The 15,750-nt window shown below is 52.2% G+C and overlaps 1 protein-coding gene across 3 annotated transcripts in view; it reads left to right on the top strand.

Moving 5' to 3' along the window:
- FANCM (FA complementation group M) overlaps window positions 1-15,371 on the top strand; it is a 57,003-nt gene extending 41,632 nt beyond the window's left edge. For 2 of the 3 annotated variants that reach the window (XM_053945901.1, XM_053945902.1), the window contains exons 14-23: window positions 4,688-6,566; window positions 7,274-7,353; window positions 7,453-7,521; window positions 8,412-8,522; window positions 10,634-10,790; window positions 11,599-11,705; window positions 12,263-12,805; window positions 13,449-13,959; window positions 14,363-14,654; window positions 15,159-15,371. In XM_053945901.1, the coding sequence (XP_053801876.1) occupies window positions 4,688-6,566; window positions 7,274-7,353; window positions 7,453-7,521; window positions 8,412-8,522; window positions 10,634-10,790; window positions 11,599-11,705; window positions 12,263-12,805; window positions 13,449-13,959; window positions 14,363-14,654; window positions 15,159-15,288 (3,879 nt within the window). In that variant the 3' untranslated portion in view covers window positions 15,289-15,371. Of the gene's footprint in view, window positions 1-4,687; window positions 6,567-7,273; window positions 7,354-7,452; window positions 7,522-8,411; window positions 8,523-10,633; window positions 10,791-11,598; window positions 11,706-12,262; window positions 12,806-13,448; window positions 13,960-14,362; window positions 14,655-15,158 lie in introns of those variants that run through there. The other variant, XM_053945903.1, reaches the window with a different exon arrangement.
- The last annotated feature ends 379 nt before the right edge of the window (window positions 15,372-15,750 follow it).

Here is a 15,750-nt window from a genome sequence, read left to right on the forward strand (position 1 = left end):
TTGTCCAGGTTTCTCAGGGAACAGGGAAGTGCCAGTGCTTTGTTTTTCCTTGGGAGAGGAGGAATGCTTCGTTTTAGTGTCCAGAGTGGGAGGGTCACTCTGGAGCTTTCCCATTTCCAAGCTGGCAGTGGGAACTCACAGCTTTTCACAAGAAAAACAAAATAAATCCCAAAATCCTTGGGATTGTCTCAGTTTTTCACCCTCTCCACACACCTTGGGAGGGGAACATCTCCTAACCCCGGGATGACCCTGGAGCTGCTGGCTCTGGAATCAGCTGTCATTTATCATCTGGCTGGGGCTGCCTCAGGGGATCCTCCAGATGAACTCTCTGCCAGCAGGGAAAATGTTCCCAGCACACTCTGCAATCCCAGTGAACCTGGAAGGGCTTCCCAAGCTTTTGGAGTTTTAAATCAGATGTGTTTCGGGGGAAAATTTGGTGTTTTCAGCCAGCTGGACCTTTTTGCTCAGGAAACCCTGAATGAAAGGTTAAAAATGGTTCAAGTAAGGACAATGAAATGGTTTTATCTGGGTTTTTTAGGCCCTCATTGCCTGTAAATTCTCTCTGATTAAAATCCTCTTCTGAGATGTGTCAAAACTTCTGATTCCAGAGAAGGTGGAAAGGTTTGGGCTGGTTTTGAAGGGTGAGATGCCAGGGAGCCCCAAAATCTCAGCTCTCCAATTCAAGTAGTTCCTTTGAATGGCATCTTCGGATCTCATTGCCAAATTTCTGAGTCCGAGCATTCCCTGAGACCTGGGCTGGGTTGTTTAGACCTGGAAGTGCAGGTGCTTGGTGCTTTTCCTGGGGCTGGGGTTGTGCTCCCAGTGAGAACAGAGGAGACAGTGATTTGGGAGTGGGACTGGATGGTCCAACCCCAACCATTCCATGAACCCCTGCCCTCAGCTTCCAGCTCTGCCATGGCAGTGCTAAACAAAAAGAGTATGGAATCCTGGGATGGTTTGGGTTGGAGGGACCCTAAATCCCATCCAGTGCCATGGCAGGGACACCTTCCACTGTCCCAGGCTGCTCCAATCCTGTCCAGCCTGGCCTTGGACACTTCCACAGCTGCTCTAGGCACCCTGATTTATTTCCTGATGTTCTTGAACATCTTCAGCCTCTTTATTGATCCTGCTCCCATCTTTGCCAGGGCACATACCCTGGATTTTGTGATCATCTTTCTTTGTAGGGATCTTAGGCTGTTTTTATTGGGTAGCAGGAAGCAAAACCCAAGAGGATGAGCAGATCCATCAATAATGTGATGCCATTAGGGAGAGAATGATCTCAGTTTGGGGTTTCTGTGTCCCTCAGGCTTCTTCCATGACTCAACTAAACACATTTTTAAAGATCATCTCGTGTAATACACTTAAACCTCCAAAACCAAGTTTTTGACGGTGCTTCTTCCCCTGAAGAAAGGGGAATTGCCCCTGGAAAGGGAGCAATCATGGAACAGGGATTGATTCCAGTTCCTGGAAGGGGTGATGAGTTAAAAAAAGGCTGTTGTGAGCTCAGGGAGGGGAGCAGGGCACCAGAACTTTGGGCAGTGATCACCGGTGCTGCAGCAAAGCAGCAGTTTGGTAAAAGATGGAAAAGATGATCAGAAAAAACTCCTGGAATCACAGCAAGGTTTGGGTTGGAAAGGAGCTTAAATAAGCCCTGGAGGAGAGGGATGGGGAGGGCTGGGGGGGTTGAGGGAGGAGCAGCATCTGCTTGGCCAGAGCACAGCAAAGCAGGGAATTCTGCATGGTGTCGCTCAGGCTTCCGCTTAAAGGAGTGTTAATTGTTAAAAATCCACATTGTGGCTGTCTACGGATTTACCCTGAATTTTCAAAGAGCAGCATCCCCAGGGTTTCATCAGGGTGGTGAATCTTGTTAGAAAATGTGCATCCAAAGCAGCTCAGGAGGAGAGAGGGGGTAACTGCAACTTTGGCACTTGGTGCCTTAAATTTAAATACTGGGAACCAGAGTAGGTATACTTACACATCCATTTACATATCAAAAATGAACATGTTAATATTGAATATCAATATAATTACATAATATTATAATTTATAATATTAAAATTCAATAAAATAATTAGATACATTATATCATATATAATATAACTATAATATAAAATACTATCATAGTTATTATAATAACTATATAGTTATAGTTATATAGCTATGTATAGCTATATTATACCTATATAGTTATAGTTATTATAATAATGTTATAGTTAGATATAATATAATATAATATAATATAATATAATATAATATAATATAATATAATATAATATAATAGTGATAAATTAATAAAATTTTATATTTAATATTAAAACTTTACCTTTCTGCTCCTATTGTCTATGCTAAAACACATTTTGGTTTTTGAAGTGAACCAGTGACTCCAGGCAGGGTCATTGATTGAGTACAATGAGCTCAGAGCTGTTTTCCTGCTCCTGACCTATTTTCAGAGGAGCTGGTACACCCTGGAGCCCTGGGCTAGAGGGCAGCTGAGCAGGTAATTTAAGGTTCCACCCTCGTGCACGTTCAGGGCTAATCCCAAACGTGCCCTTTCACTCTCTCAGCACGGGGTTTTGTTCAGGAGAAAGTCTCTGGGAAGTGGAGCAGTTACACAAGCACCGAGCCCAAAGCAGGTCACCCCTCTGTGCCCTGGATGCTAAACGTGGCTCTGGGCTGTCCCTGGCCCCAGCAGCACTGCCAGGCTGAGCTCCACTCACAGCACCCAGGGGCTGTGGGGACATTCCTGGGAAAACTCCTCACTGATCCTGCTGCCTCTGCTGGGATCCCACAATCCCAAAAAGGTTTGGGTGGGAAGGGACCTTCAATCCCATCCCATCCACCCCTGCCGTGGGCAGGGACATTCCCACTGTTCCAGGGTGTCCAAGCCCCAGTGTCCAGCCTGGCCTTGGGCACTGCCAGGGATCCAGGGGCAGCCACAGCTGCTCTGGGAAACTTCATTAGTTTGGGGTTTGTAGGTTTTGGGGGTTGTATTTGAGTGGGTTTGGTTTCTAGGTTTTGGGGGTTGTATTTGAGTGGGTTTGGTTTGTAGGTTTTAGGGGTTGTATTTGAGTGGGTTTGGTTTGTAGGTTTTAGGGGTTGTATTTGAGTGGGTTTGGGTTTGTAGGTTTTGGGGGTTGTGTTTTAGATGGGTTTTGGGGTTGTAGTTTGAGTTTCGGGTTTGGAGGTTTTGGAGGTCGTATTTTCATTGGGTTTGGGTCTGTAGATTTTGAGAGTTTTAGTTTGATTGGGCTTGGGTATGGAGGGTTTAGAGGTTGTAGTTTTATTTTGGGTTTGTAGGTTTTGGGTGTTGGAGTTTAGCTCTGGTGTGTAGGTTTTGGGGGTTGTATTTTGACTGGGTTTGGGTTTGTAGGTTTTGGAGTTTGTAGTTTAATGGGTTTGTGGTTTGTAGGTTTGAGGTTTGTAGTTTGATGGGTTTAGGGTTTGTGAGCTTTGAGGATTGTAATTTGGATTTGAGTTTGTGGAGTTTGGGGTTTGAAGCTTGGTTAGTTTTGGGTTTGGGGGTTGTAGTTTGATTGGTTTGTAGGTTTTGGGGTTGTTTGATGAGTTTGAGTTTTGTCGATTTTGGGGTTGTACTTTGATTCATTTTGGGTTTGTAGGTTTTGGGGCTGTACTTTGGTTGATTTTGGGTTGCAGGACAATATTAGGCCAAGCCTGATCAGTGCTGCACTCTCACCCTCACTGTGTGGGGCGGGCAGGGGCAGCACCTCCTCCCATTTCACTCGTGTTCAGTGGTTTGGCTGCTAATTAATCCTTAATCCATTTAATTTCTGTCTTGTTTGTGTAACGCTGGAATGCTTGAATTGAGCCGTTGTGCAGGGGGCAGTTGTTCCTGAGATCAACCCAAACAGGCAAAACAGATAAACCCTTATCAGCCCCCTCAGTGTCACCTGGTGCTCCTCTGCTCAGGTGACACCTGGGCACTCAGCCAGGCTTGTTGTTCCTCTTGGATTTCAGACAGAGTTCCATGTCTTGAGTCTGTGGTTTGCCCAGGTGTGAGGAACAGGAATTATTTACAACCTGCCAGATCAAAATCATCCTAAAACCCTCTTGTGACAGTTCTTTTCCTCGCTGTTTTTATTAAGCCTTCTCCTAAGGCAGCTTTACTTAAAAAATCCAGACTTGGACTTTCTTTGGATATCTTTACAAATGAATGGTTTAAGCATCAGCATCTGTGTGAAATTGGTGTTGAAATGATGATGATTAATGACAAAATCTGTTAATAGTGCACAGTTTGCTTTGCCTCCTGCAACCAGAGAGGATCCCCAGCCCTGTCAGGGATCAGTCTTCAAATTCCTGGAAGGTGGCTTTGGATCCTGCTTCCAGAAATATCTTCAGACAAGCCAATCTCTAGTTATAAAGTCATTTTTCTCACCCTCTCTAAAGGTACCTCGTGTAATTTCAGGGATTAAGGAATCCAGGGATTCATCTGCCTGAACTGCCAAAAAATGATTGTTCTGTTCAGATCCTCCATGTCCAGGTGCTTTTCCCAAGTGCACGTTTAGCAGAGCTGGTTGCCTTTTGAACAGCAGATTTATAGACATCCGTGCAAGATTGGTTCAGAGTCTGTGGGAAGTTCTGCAGGAGAACAAACCCTTTGTCCCTGTTTGGAGCCTGGCTGTGAGCAGCCCTGGCTGTGTCTCTGGTAACCTCTGCCCTGTGTCCCCAGGGAGACTGCAGCTATGGACAGGAGCTCCAGCCTCACCTACGGATGGAAGATGTGAATATTGCAGGGAACAAAAGGAATCCCTCCATGGCCAACCCACCCCGGGATCAGAGAGGTCGCTGCTCCAGGAAAGACCTGGCAAAATCCAAAGCAAAGCCATTCCCACCTGATGCGGGTGATAACGGGAGTGAGCTCTTTACCACCTTCAAAATAACCAAACCCAAGGCTCCCAGAAGAGCTCCTGGGCTCAGTGAGGAAGAGCCTGTGTTGCCTCAGGATCCTGCTGCCCCTCCCTCGGGAGCAAGGCTTGCTGTGGCTGCACACTCTCACCCGGGCAGTGACAAGGACGAGGGGCTGGAGGTGACATTTGACTTAAATGCATTTATTGACCTGTGTGACAGCAGTGACAGCCCTGAAACCCCTGCCAGTCCAGCAGCACAGGGAAGCAGCCCTGCAGGTAAAACCTGTGAGGCCCTGGGAAGGATCCACAGGGACTCGGGCTACGAGACCTCCCCCGTGGCCTCGGACCTGTTTTACCTCCCCGAATCCTGCAGGGATCCCTTCACGCTCCTGGGGCCGCCCCTGGAGCCCCCAGAGCTGGAGCAAGCATTTTCCCAGGTGCAAAGGCTTCTGTCACAGTCCCCTCCCTCTGAGGATGAACTGGAGGGTTTGGAGAGCAGGCTGAGAGATGAAGGAACAGGATCTCCTTCCCCAAAAGTTCTCCCCGATGGTCACTCAGAGGCACTGCAGGACAGCGTCTCCCCTGCGTCCCCAAAAACTGATCCTTCACTGCTGCTCCTGGAGAATCCCAAAGCAACAGCTCCCAGGGAATTCTGTGCCTCAAGAAGTCCCCGTTTGTCCAAAACTGTGTCACCTACCAAGGCTGCTGCTGTTGAAGAGGAGCAGCTCTGGAATGACAGCTTCGATGGCTTGTTTGACAGTGAGGAATTCCCTGAAATCCCAGACAGCGCTCCCAGCAGGGACAACCCCGTCACAAATGGCCCTTCAAAGGAGCCTTTCCTTCCCAAGGACACAGCAGAGGCTGCCCTTGGCGTTCCTGGTGAGGAGCAGAGTCTCCATTTGTTTGAGGATGAGGCTGGTGAGGACACAGGCGAGGGCAGCCCCATGAGCACTGAGCCTCCAGCCGGGGCAGGTCCAGCTGGGACCATCCCTGGGACAGAGGGAGAGCCCTGCAGGGAATTCCCGTGCGTGAGCCTCACCCAGCCCTGCAGGGAATCCATGGCAGCATCAGGAGTGGCCCTGGAGAAGGATGATCCCTACGACTGCTCCCAGGACCTGTTCTCCGTGACCTTCGACCTGGGCTTCTCCATCGAGGACAGCGGGGATGAAACCTCTGAGGAGAGCAGGAACGCTGCTAACCCCAAACTGAACGGGGCCCCGGGCAGTGCCCCAGGGGCTGCATCCACTGAGGATGCAGAAATATCCCCGAGTGATGGCTCCAGGCTGGAAACCTCGCCGGGGTGGCCCTGCAGAAGGCTCGAGAGAAGGGACGTGTCCACACCGCTGTCATGCCAGAGCAGGGGCAGGAGTGGCAGGGAAGGGGCCGAGGGTGCTCCTGCTGCACGGCCTGTCCTCGAGTCAGGAGGCAGCAGAAGGGGAAGGGAACCCCCTGACCCTTTGCCTTCAGCACTTCTGACCCCTACAAGCAGGAAGGGTGTGAATATGAAAGCTGTCAAAAGAATTGCTATGAAAGTCTTCTCGAATGCCAGGGAGCAAGTTCCACAGGTGCCTCCTGTAGATCAAGTCAAAGAAAGCCCATGGAGGCAGAACTTTGGGAGGTCAGCCAGGGATTCCCCTTCAGGAAGGACAGAAAGCCTGGAGGACTCCAAACTCCGTGGATCCCGTGGGTCTCCTGCTGCAGGTAGGGAATTTACTGGGACGGGAGTTAGAGCTTCATGGTTAGGAAATGGGATCCAGGGTCTTTTAGAGCCTCACTTTGGTGTTATGCCTGAGGTGGGAAGGTTGAAAGGAAGAGGAATAATGGCTGTGATGCTGGAAGTTGGGTCAATGAGGGGACATTCCCTGGGTCCTGTCCCTCCATCCCCTCTCCAGCTCTCCTGGAGCCCCTTCAGGCCCTGCAAGGGGCTCTGAGCTCTCCCTGGAGCCTTCTCCTCTCCAGGGGAACATTCCCAGCTCTCCCAGCCTGGCTCCAGCCCTGCAGCAGCTCCCTGGCCTCTCTGGCAGTGACGTTTGCAGCCCCACTCTGCCCCTGCTGTCACAGGGATTTGTGTCACCAAGTGCTGCCACAACTCTGGCTCTTGCTCAGCTTTTAATGGCTTCTTCTCCTGGTGTCCTGCTTCTCTTCCCTTTTTCTGCCTCCGCTGCCTGGGGTAATCACTTCCCCCTGGGGCTCTCCAGGGAAGCAGGATTTATTGTCCATCCCAGCTGGAGATTATCTCTTTTGATTAACAAGGCTGAAGAGAACAATATTTGCCCTGTAGATCAATAAATAATCTCCTTTGGAGGTGCTTTTCTGAGAGAGGCAGGGTTTGATTGCTCAGCTATAACAAAATTGTGTTGGGAACTGTGTGCAGTTCTGGTGAATGTTGTTTATTCTGTTTTCTGCAGGACCCAGCAGTGACAGCGAGGAAGAGATCATTTTCCAGAGAAAAAACAGGATAAAAAAGAATGTTTTGAAGTCTCCTGATGTGAGTCTTAGAGAAGAAAATAGACAAGAGAAACAAAATGGCAGTTTAAACAGCAAAACACAAAAGCTCTGTGCACTGATGTTTGTTCTGTTCCCACAGGGGATGGATGAGAGCGACCTGGAGTCTCCAGCTCGGGTCACCAGGAAACGCCGGCGCCCTCTGAACGTGGTCAGCAATGAAATGGAGAGAAATAATGGGGGAGAAATTCCTGCTTCCCTTCAGTTCTTCCCCAGGGTCTCCACAGATCACGGGATCCCACAATGGTTTGGGTTGGAGGGGCCTCAAATCCCACCCAGTGCCAGCCCTGCCATGGCAGGGACACCTCCCACTGTCCCAATGTCCCCAAGCCCCAGTGTCCAGCCTGGCCTTGGGCACTGCCAGAACTGGGGCTTTGTTGACTTTGGAGTTGCTGTTTGGCAGTGAAACATTGCAACAGCCAGGAAAGGTGAAATAACCTGCCTGCCACAGAGCTTTGAACCAAAAAAAGCAAATTCACGGCACATTTGAGCTGATTTCTCTTCCAAATCCCATTTTCCTGCCCTGTCAGTGGGGTGGTATTGTAAATGCAGGTGAAGCCAGTGGGCAGAAATGCTGATGTCTGCCTCCAGCTCAGGAGGCTGAATGATTTCTTTATTAGAACTATGCTATAACACATTAATATACTGTTTAAAGGAGATACTAAAACTACAAACCTGCTTTTTCTAACTGCCAAATCTAACTCACTCTGTGAGAGTGCAGCCACAGGTGGGTTGGATTGGCCACCAGCCCCAAACAATCCTCACCAGAACCCAACCCAGCAATCACCCCAGGTAAACAATTCTCCAAGCACATTCCACATGGGAAAAACAAGGAGCAGAAACAGAAATTGTTTTCTCTTTCTTCTCTCTGTGCTGCTCTATGAAAAATCCTGAGAGGGAGAAGCGTGTGCTGCCACGGGGGGTGTCCCTGCCCGTGGCACTGGGGCAGCTTTGGGGTCCCTTCCCTCCCAGGCTGGGGTTCAGTGGTGCTGGGAGTGTCCCGTGCTGCAGCCCTGCTCAGTGCTGTGTTCCCTGCTGCAGTCAGACACATCCAGCGAGGACAGCGGGGATTTCCAGCGAGGCAGGAGCAGCCCCAGAGCCCGGCCCCAGCCCGGAGCAGCCAAACGTGCCAGGAGCTGCCTGGCAGCCAAGGTGGGTGGCACCGTGCGCCTCCGGGGACACCGAGGTCAGCTTTGGAGCTGCAGCTGGAATTTGGGAATGCTGGGGAAAGCTGCAGCCTCACCTGCAGGGCCTGGGGGGCAGAGGGGGCTGCAGGGCTGGGTGGAACCAGGGAACAGCTTGGAGGGCAACTCCAGGGATACCCAGAGAGCAGCTCAGGGTCCTGTCCAGAAGAAGAAAATAATAATAATAATAATAATAATAATAATAATAATAATAATAATAATAATAATAATAATACAAACTATAGTAAAATATATTATATTATATTATATTATATTATATTATATTATATTATATTATATTATATTATATTATATTATATTATATTATATTATATTATATTATATTATATTATATTATATTATATATATATTATATTATATTATATTATATTATATTATATTATATTATTCCCTGTGAATCCCTTCCAGATCAGGGTATTTTGGGATTGTATGTTTTATTATAATAATATATCTTATATATTTAAACAAAATATAGTAACAAAATATTAATATGACAACAGCAATAGCTATTATAAATTTTTAAAAAATTATTATTATTATTATCATCAGGTTTGGGCTGCTTGCTCATATGAGTGATCCCCACTAATGGCCTCAGCCCTGGACGTTGAAGGCAGCAATGGTCCCTCAATCCCAAAGTGTTAAATCTCAGCTCAGTATTTAACACTTCAGCAGGGATGGAGGCAGGAGAGGAGGCAGCACCAGACTTACTGAAGCTAAAAAGCTCTTAAAAATTCATGGCTGTGCTTGCACTGGGCAGAAATTGCCATAATCAGGGCTCCAGGGCACCACAGTTGGACATTTTGTCATTTTTTAACAATAATCTTCATTATTAAGGCTTCCCTTATGGGATCAGTGTTTTATGTTCTGGAGTACAAAGACTGAGGTGGAGTAAAACCCATCTTCAGTTGGATTTAAACATTCTTTTTTTTTAATGTGAGCCCAAAAGGAAGAACAGTGTGCTTAGGAAATTCCACTCTGCCTTCACACTCCCCTTCCCTGAGCACGCCAGGGATGGACAGGGCAGAGTTCCAGACCCCCAGGAGATCCCGGCCGTGGAAATGCCCCAGGCAGGGGCTGGAGCAGCTCCCGGTGCCCAGAGCTGCACGTTGGGAACACAGAGGTGACAAAGGCGAGGGGCCCAGGCTCTGACTGCAGGAACCCACACCAGGAGCTGGGAGCTGCCTGCTCCCAAGGGTGCTCTGCTGTCAGGGAGCTTTGTCCTCACACTGCGACTCCAGTGCCTTCCAAATAATCCAAACTCGCTGGGAAAAGGAACTGTTAATGACTCCTGTCATTTGGGATTGTGGTGTAAGCAAAGAATTAAAAGGTTTAGGAGAGTGGGAAAATCAGGGATGCAGCACAAGATGCCGGAGAGTTCCAGGAATTAAACTCAGATTTACAGCTCTGTGCTTCTTATTCCAGGTGTTTTAAAGGCAAACAAACCATTCTCTTGGAGTCATGGAGACACATAATTATTTTGGGGCTAATTTGATGTTTTACTTTAGTACTTTATAGCTGAAATTACAGGAGAAAAATGAAATTAATATTAAGTATCTCGGACAAAACACCTTCCTGAGTTGTTTTGTTTCTGTGTATGACCTTGGGAATGTTTTGTTGCCTGGTTTTGATGGAATTTAGGATCAAGTCTCCTGCACTGCAGTCACAAGGGAAGTGCCTCATCTTCCTTGGACTGAGCTGCACCATCTGAGGGATTCATTGTTCGATGAGTCCTAAAACCCGAGCAGAAAAGGGCACACCAGGGTGGGGGTGTGTGTCTGAAATTCCTGCTGCACTTGGGTTTGGAGGAATCCAGAGTCAAACCGGATTTTTGGAAGCACACTAAATGAGTAAAAGTGGGTGTGTAAGTTGCAAAGTGACCCGCTGTGTGTGCTGGGTGCTCTGCCTGAGCCATTCCCTGCCCCAGCAATGGATCCCCTTCCTTCCCAAGGCGAATCCCTGCGGAGCTCCAAGCCCTGGGGCCCTGGGGTGGCTCGGGCAGAGCTCTCAGGGCAGTGCTGGCTAATTAGAGGCAGGTGCTAATTGCCCAGGTGTGTGCAGGCTGCAGGCAGGCAGTTCCTGGAGGAGGAGGCCGAGCTGTCCCAGCTGGACGCTGAGGGGATCTCGTCGGACGAGAGCGACGGCAGCGGGGAGGAGCTGAGCCCGTCCCTGGCCCGGTTCCTCAATGATGAAGGGGAGCCCACGCAGGCCCTCAACGGTGAGTGGGGAATTCCCAGAGCATCCCAGAGCCAGGGCATCCCCGGGCTGGGACCCGGGAGCAGTGACCTCCTCAGCCAGGCTCAGGAGCTGCTCCTGCCACAGCATCCAGGGCTCGGCCAGCCTGGAAAACCTCCTGCATCCTGAGGGAACGGCTGGGGCAGGCTCAGGCTGGAGATCAGGGAAAGGTTCTACTATTCCAGAGGGTGCTGGCACTGCCCAGGCTCCCCAGGGAATGGGCACGGCCCCGAGGCTGCCAGAGCTCCAGGAGCCTTTGGCCAGCGCTGCCAGGGATGCCCAGGGTGGGATTGCTGGGGGTCTGGGCAGGGATGGGGCTGGGATGATCCTGGGGGTCCCTCCAGCTCAGAACATTCTGGGATTGAATGGCAGCTGTCATGACACAGGCTGGGTACACTTGGAATCCCAGGATGGTTTGGGTTGGAAGGGACTTTAAATCCCACCCAGTGCCACCCATTCCATGGCAGGGACACCTCCCACTGTCCCAGGCTGCTCCAGCCCCAGTGTCCAGCCTGGCCTTGGGCACTGCCAGGGATCCAGGGGCAGCCACAGCTGCTCTGGCAATTCCAGCCCAGCCAGGAATTCCCAATCTCCCACCCATCCCTGCCCTCCTTCATCTTAAAGCCTTAGGCTTGTGCTTTGGGATTTCCAGAGATGGCTGGAGAATTGCAGATTTTTGCTTTGGGAAATACAGGTTTTTGGGAAACCATAAAGGAATATGGAAAACACGGCATAACAGGTGTGAGTTAAAAATTCTAATCCTGAGTTCTTTTATCCCTTGTTTGTTTCAGACAGTGAGATGAGGGGTATTTACCTGAGCTCCGTGCGCAGCCCCGCCCTCGGCAGCCGGTACAAAATGGTCCATCGGGAATTCAACCCCTCGGCCATCTTCTCCCAGGTGGGAAGGGCAAGGGCTCCTCTCCTTGGGGAGTTCCCCTTGTGGGACCACAGTGAGGGTCTTGGCCTGCTTTGAAGAGCAGTCACAGCCTTTTTTTGGTAAATTACAAGTTCCAACACAAAACTTCAGCCTGGAGAAGGGAAGGATCCAAGAAAACCTCAGAGCCCCTGGCAAGGCCTGAAGGGGCTCCAGGAGAGCTGGAGAGGGACTGGGAACAAGGGATGGAGGGACAGGACCCGGGGAATGGCTCCCAGTGCCAGAGGGCAGGGATGGATGGGAGATTGGGAATTGGGAATTCCTGGCTGGGCTGGAATTGCCAGAGCAGCTGTGGCTGCCCCTGGATCCCTGGCAGTGCCCAAGGCCAGGTTGGACACTGGGGCTGGAGCAGCCTGGGACAGTGGGAGGTGTCCCTGCCATGGCAGGGGGTGGCACTGGGTGGGATTGGAGCCCCTCAGCCCCAGTGTTTGTGTGTGGGGAGGGCTGGATAAGCCAAGGCCCTTTCTGGTGAGGAGCAGCAGAACCCCTGCAGCTTTCCAAAACTCCCTGTTTTCCCCCAGATTCCTGAGCAAGACGTGGCTTATGCTGAGGACAGTTTCTGCGTGGGGGATGAGGAGGAGGAGGAGGCTCAGAGTGGCTGCAGTGAGGAAGAAGTGTGTGTGAATTTTGACCTGCTCATCCCTGAGGGCAGCAGCAGCAGCAGGAAGCCGTACCTGACGCGCCGCAGGAAGAGGCTGAACCAGGCCAGGCTGGCAGGGAACACTCCTGCCCCGGGCCAGAAGAAGAAACCTTCCCGAATTATTGTCCTGAGCGACTCCAGCGAGGAGGAGACGGGAGCCAGCAGGGAGAAGGCCCTGGAAGCAGGACAGGGCAAGGGGCAGCTCCCCAGGGCCCTGCCCTCAGCCCCCTCTGCACAGCTCAGGAGCGGGGCTGGGGAAGCTGCAGCTCCCCAGGCTGGGGGGCAGCACACGGAGAGGCTGCTGGGCCTGGGAGCTTCAGGGTCTGGGATGCTGGATCCCCCCCCAGAGCAGCCAGGCAGGAGCACGCCCGTCCCCCCAGCTGGCTCTGGCTGCAGGAGCACGGATCTGCAGGCTGCTGGTCAGGTCAGTGCTCAGGGAAAGCAGGGAGCTTCCCTGTGGGAGAGAATTCCTGTGCCAGGGCTGTTCTGAGGGCTGTCAGCAGCAGGAGTCAGGGAATCATGGAATGGTTTGGGTTGGAAGGGACCTTAAAGCCCTTCCCACTGCACCTTCCACAGACCAAGTTGCTCCAACCTGGCCTTGGACACTTCCAGGACCATCTCCCTTTCCTTGCTGCTAGAAGCTTTGTGCTCCCAGGGTAACCTGCAGTATTTTAGGCCTGAACAAATTAAAACTGGGGTTAGATTCTCCCTTGGTCTGACAGTCATGGAGGATCATGGAACAGCAGTGTCCACTGATTCCTTGGGTTTGTGTTAGAAAATCCTGGTTCCCTGTCTGAATTCAGGGCTTTCAGCACCTCCCTGAGGATGGGTTCCTGATCTCTCACACTTCCCAGCCTGATCTCTGTCCTTTACAAGATCCAGGTCTTGTTGAACTTCTTAGTGAAAGCTGCTGCTTTTGTCATCCAAACTCCGGGATAATCAGCTCAGCTCAGTGGGGAGACTGATACAGGGATTAAAGTGTCAATCTGAAAGTGTTGATACTGCAAAACATCCTTTTATTGATTTGAGATAAAACCCCCATAATCTGTGATTTTCCCCACTCACAGGTGTTCAGCTCTTTGAAGAAGACCCACGGGAGCAGCTCAGGCTCGGCGCGTCCTGCTGTCCCAAACCCTTCCTCAGCCACGGCTGGGATCTCCCGTGATCCCAGGGAGCACAGCCCTTCCCTGGCTGGGATCTCCCGTGATCCCAGGGAGCACAGCCCTTCCCTGGCTGGGATCTCCCGTGTTCCTGAGGAGCACAGCCCTTCCCTGGCTGGGATCTCCCGTGTTCCTGAGGAGCACAGCCCCTCCCTGTGCATCCTGGCGGACAGCAGGGAGATCTGCTCGGGGCCGGAGGTGCTCTCGTGCCTGCGGGCCATGCACGGGCTCCGGGTGCAGATCTGCTCCCTGGGCACCAGCGACTACATCGTCAGCAACCGCCTGGCCGTGGACAGGGTGCTCCAGTCGGAGCTGCAGAGCCCTGGGAACAGGAATAAACTCAGCCAGAGGCTGCAGCGCCTGCAGGGCATCTTCGAGAGGATCTGTGTGGTTGTGGAGACAGACAGGGTCAGGCCAGGTGGGTGCTGCCAGAATGCCCTGCTCTGAGGGGCACCGGGAATGGCTCCCACTGCCAGAGGGCAGGGATGGATGGGATGTGGGAATTGGGAATTCCTGGCTGGGCTGGAATTGCCAGAGCAGCTGTGGCTGTCCCTGGATCCCTGGCAGTGCCCAAGGCCAGGTTGGACACTGGGGCTGGGAGCAGCCTGGGACAGTGGGAGGTGTCCCTGCCATGGCAGGAGTGGCACTGGGTGGATTTGGGGTCCCTTCCAACCCAAACCATTGTGGGATTCCTTGTCAGGAGCAAGCACAATTTTATCCATGCACAGACATTTGTTTTAATCCAAAAATCCAAACTCTGCAATGAAATAATTCCACTAGACAATAACAGGGTCTTGCTTTCCTGTACTTCCACTCCTCAGGAGAAACATCCCGGTGTTTCCAGAGGACTCAGTACTACGATGGAGTGCTCTCAGCCTTGGTCCAGGCTGGAATAAGGATCCTCTTCAGCTCCTGCCAGGAGGAAACTGCAGCTTTGCTGAAGGAGCTGGCTCTGCTGGAGCACAGGAAGGACGCTGCCATCCAGGTGCCAACGGAGCCGGAGGGGCACCAGCGGGACGTCCTCAACTTCTACCTGAGCATTCCCAACCTCAGCTACGGAGCTGCCCTCAACCTCTGCCACTCCTTCGGCTCCATCACAGCCGTGGCCAACAGGTAACGCCAGCACAGGGCCTGGCAGGGGCTCCAGGGCCCCGCCTTCCACTCCTGCTCCTTCCCTGGAGCCAGGGAGAGCCTTCCTGCACCTTTCCTGCCGGGATCACAGCTCAGGGAATCCCTTCCTGCACCTTTCCTGCCGGGATAGCTGCTCAGGGAATCCTTCCTGCACCTTTCCTGCCGGGATAGCTGCTCAGGAAGAGCCTTTCCCACCCTCTCCCAAGAGCTTTCCTGTCCCATCTCTGCTTTTCACACATTCCTGTCTGTCCCGCTGAGCAGCCCAGGGCACTGACACTGGCTCTGCTTCCACCCTCCCCGCTGCTGCCCCACGCTCTCTTTCCCTCTGGCATTCCCTGTTTTCACTGCTCAGGTCTGCTGCCAGCCCTCGGGCACCAGAGGTGACTTCAGCAGCTCCAGGTGCTGCCCCATCCCGGGCCGTGCATCCCGGGCTCCCGGTGCTGCCCCATCCCGGGCTCCAGGGCTCCTTCCTTCCCTCTCTTGCAGCTCGGTGCCGGCGCTGGCGGCGGGGGCGCAGCTGAGCCGGCCCCAGGCCGAGGAGCTCCATCGGTTCCTGCGCCACGAGTTCGACCTGCAGCTGCTGCCTCAGCCCCTGCCCGCCAAGGGGAAGAGCTGAGCTCGGCGCTCCGGGCCCTGCACTGCACTTTACCCAGTCGGGATTGGATGTAAATGATGTAAATAAACACTTGTCAAACCTCAGGGTGTGGGAGCTGCGCCGCCCCGGCTGGCGGTGCCCCGTGTGTCCCCAGGGTCCCCGGGGCAGGGGGGAGCACAGCTCTGGGGCAGGGCTGGGGGTGATCATCCCCAATTCCTGTAAAAACCACAGGAATGGTTGAATACTGCGGCAGAGCTTTGGGGAGCGAGGGCGAGGAGCCATCACTGCAGCACTGAGCCCCGCGTTTCCAGGTGAAAGCGGAAATTGCCAGGTGTTCCGTGTTCCCGGGACAGGGTGGGGTTCTGGGGGGCCCCGGGGCGGCGCGGCCCCCGTCCCTCCGTGCCTCTGCCCGGGCTCCGGTGCCCGATCCCGCCCCAGCCCCACTGCCGCAGCCTCTGCTGCCACCAGCTGGAAGAGGATCGG

This window comes from Vidua chalybeata, chromosome 6 (assembly GCF_026979565.1).
Source record: "Vidua chalybeata isolate OUT-0048 chromosome 6, bVidCha1 merged haplotype, whole genome shotgun sequence".
Classification (NCBI taxonomy): domain Eukaryota; kingdom Metazoa; phylum Chordata; class Aves; order Passeriformes; family Viduidae; genus Vidua; species Vidua chalybeata.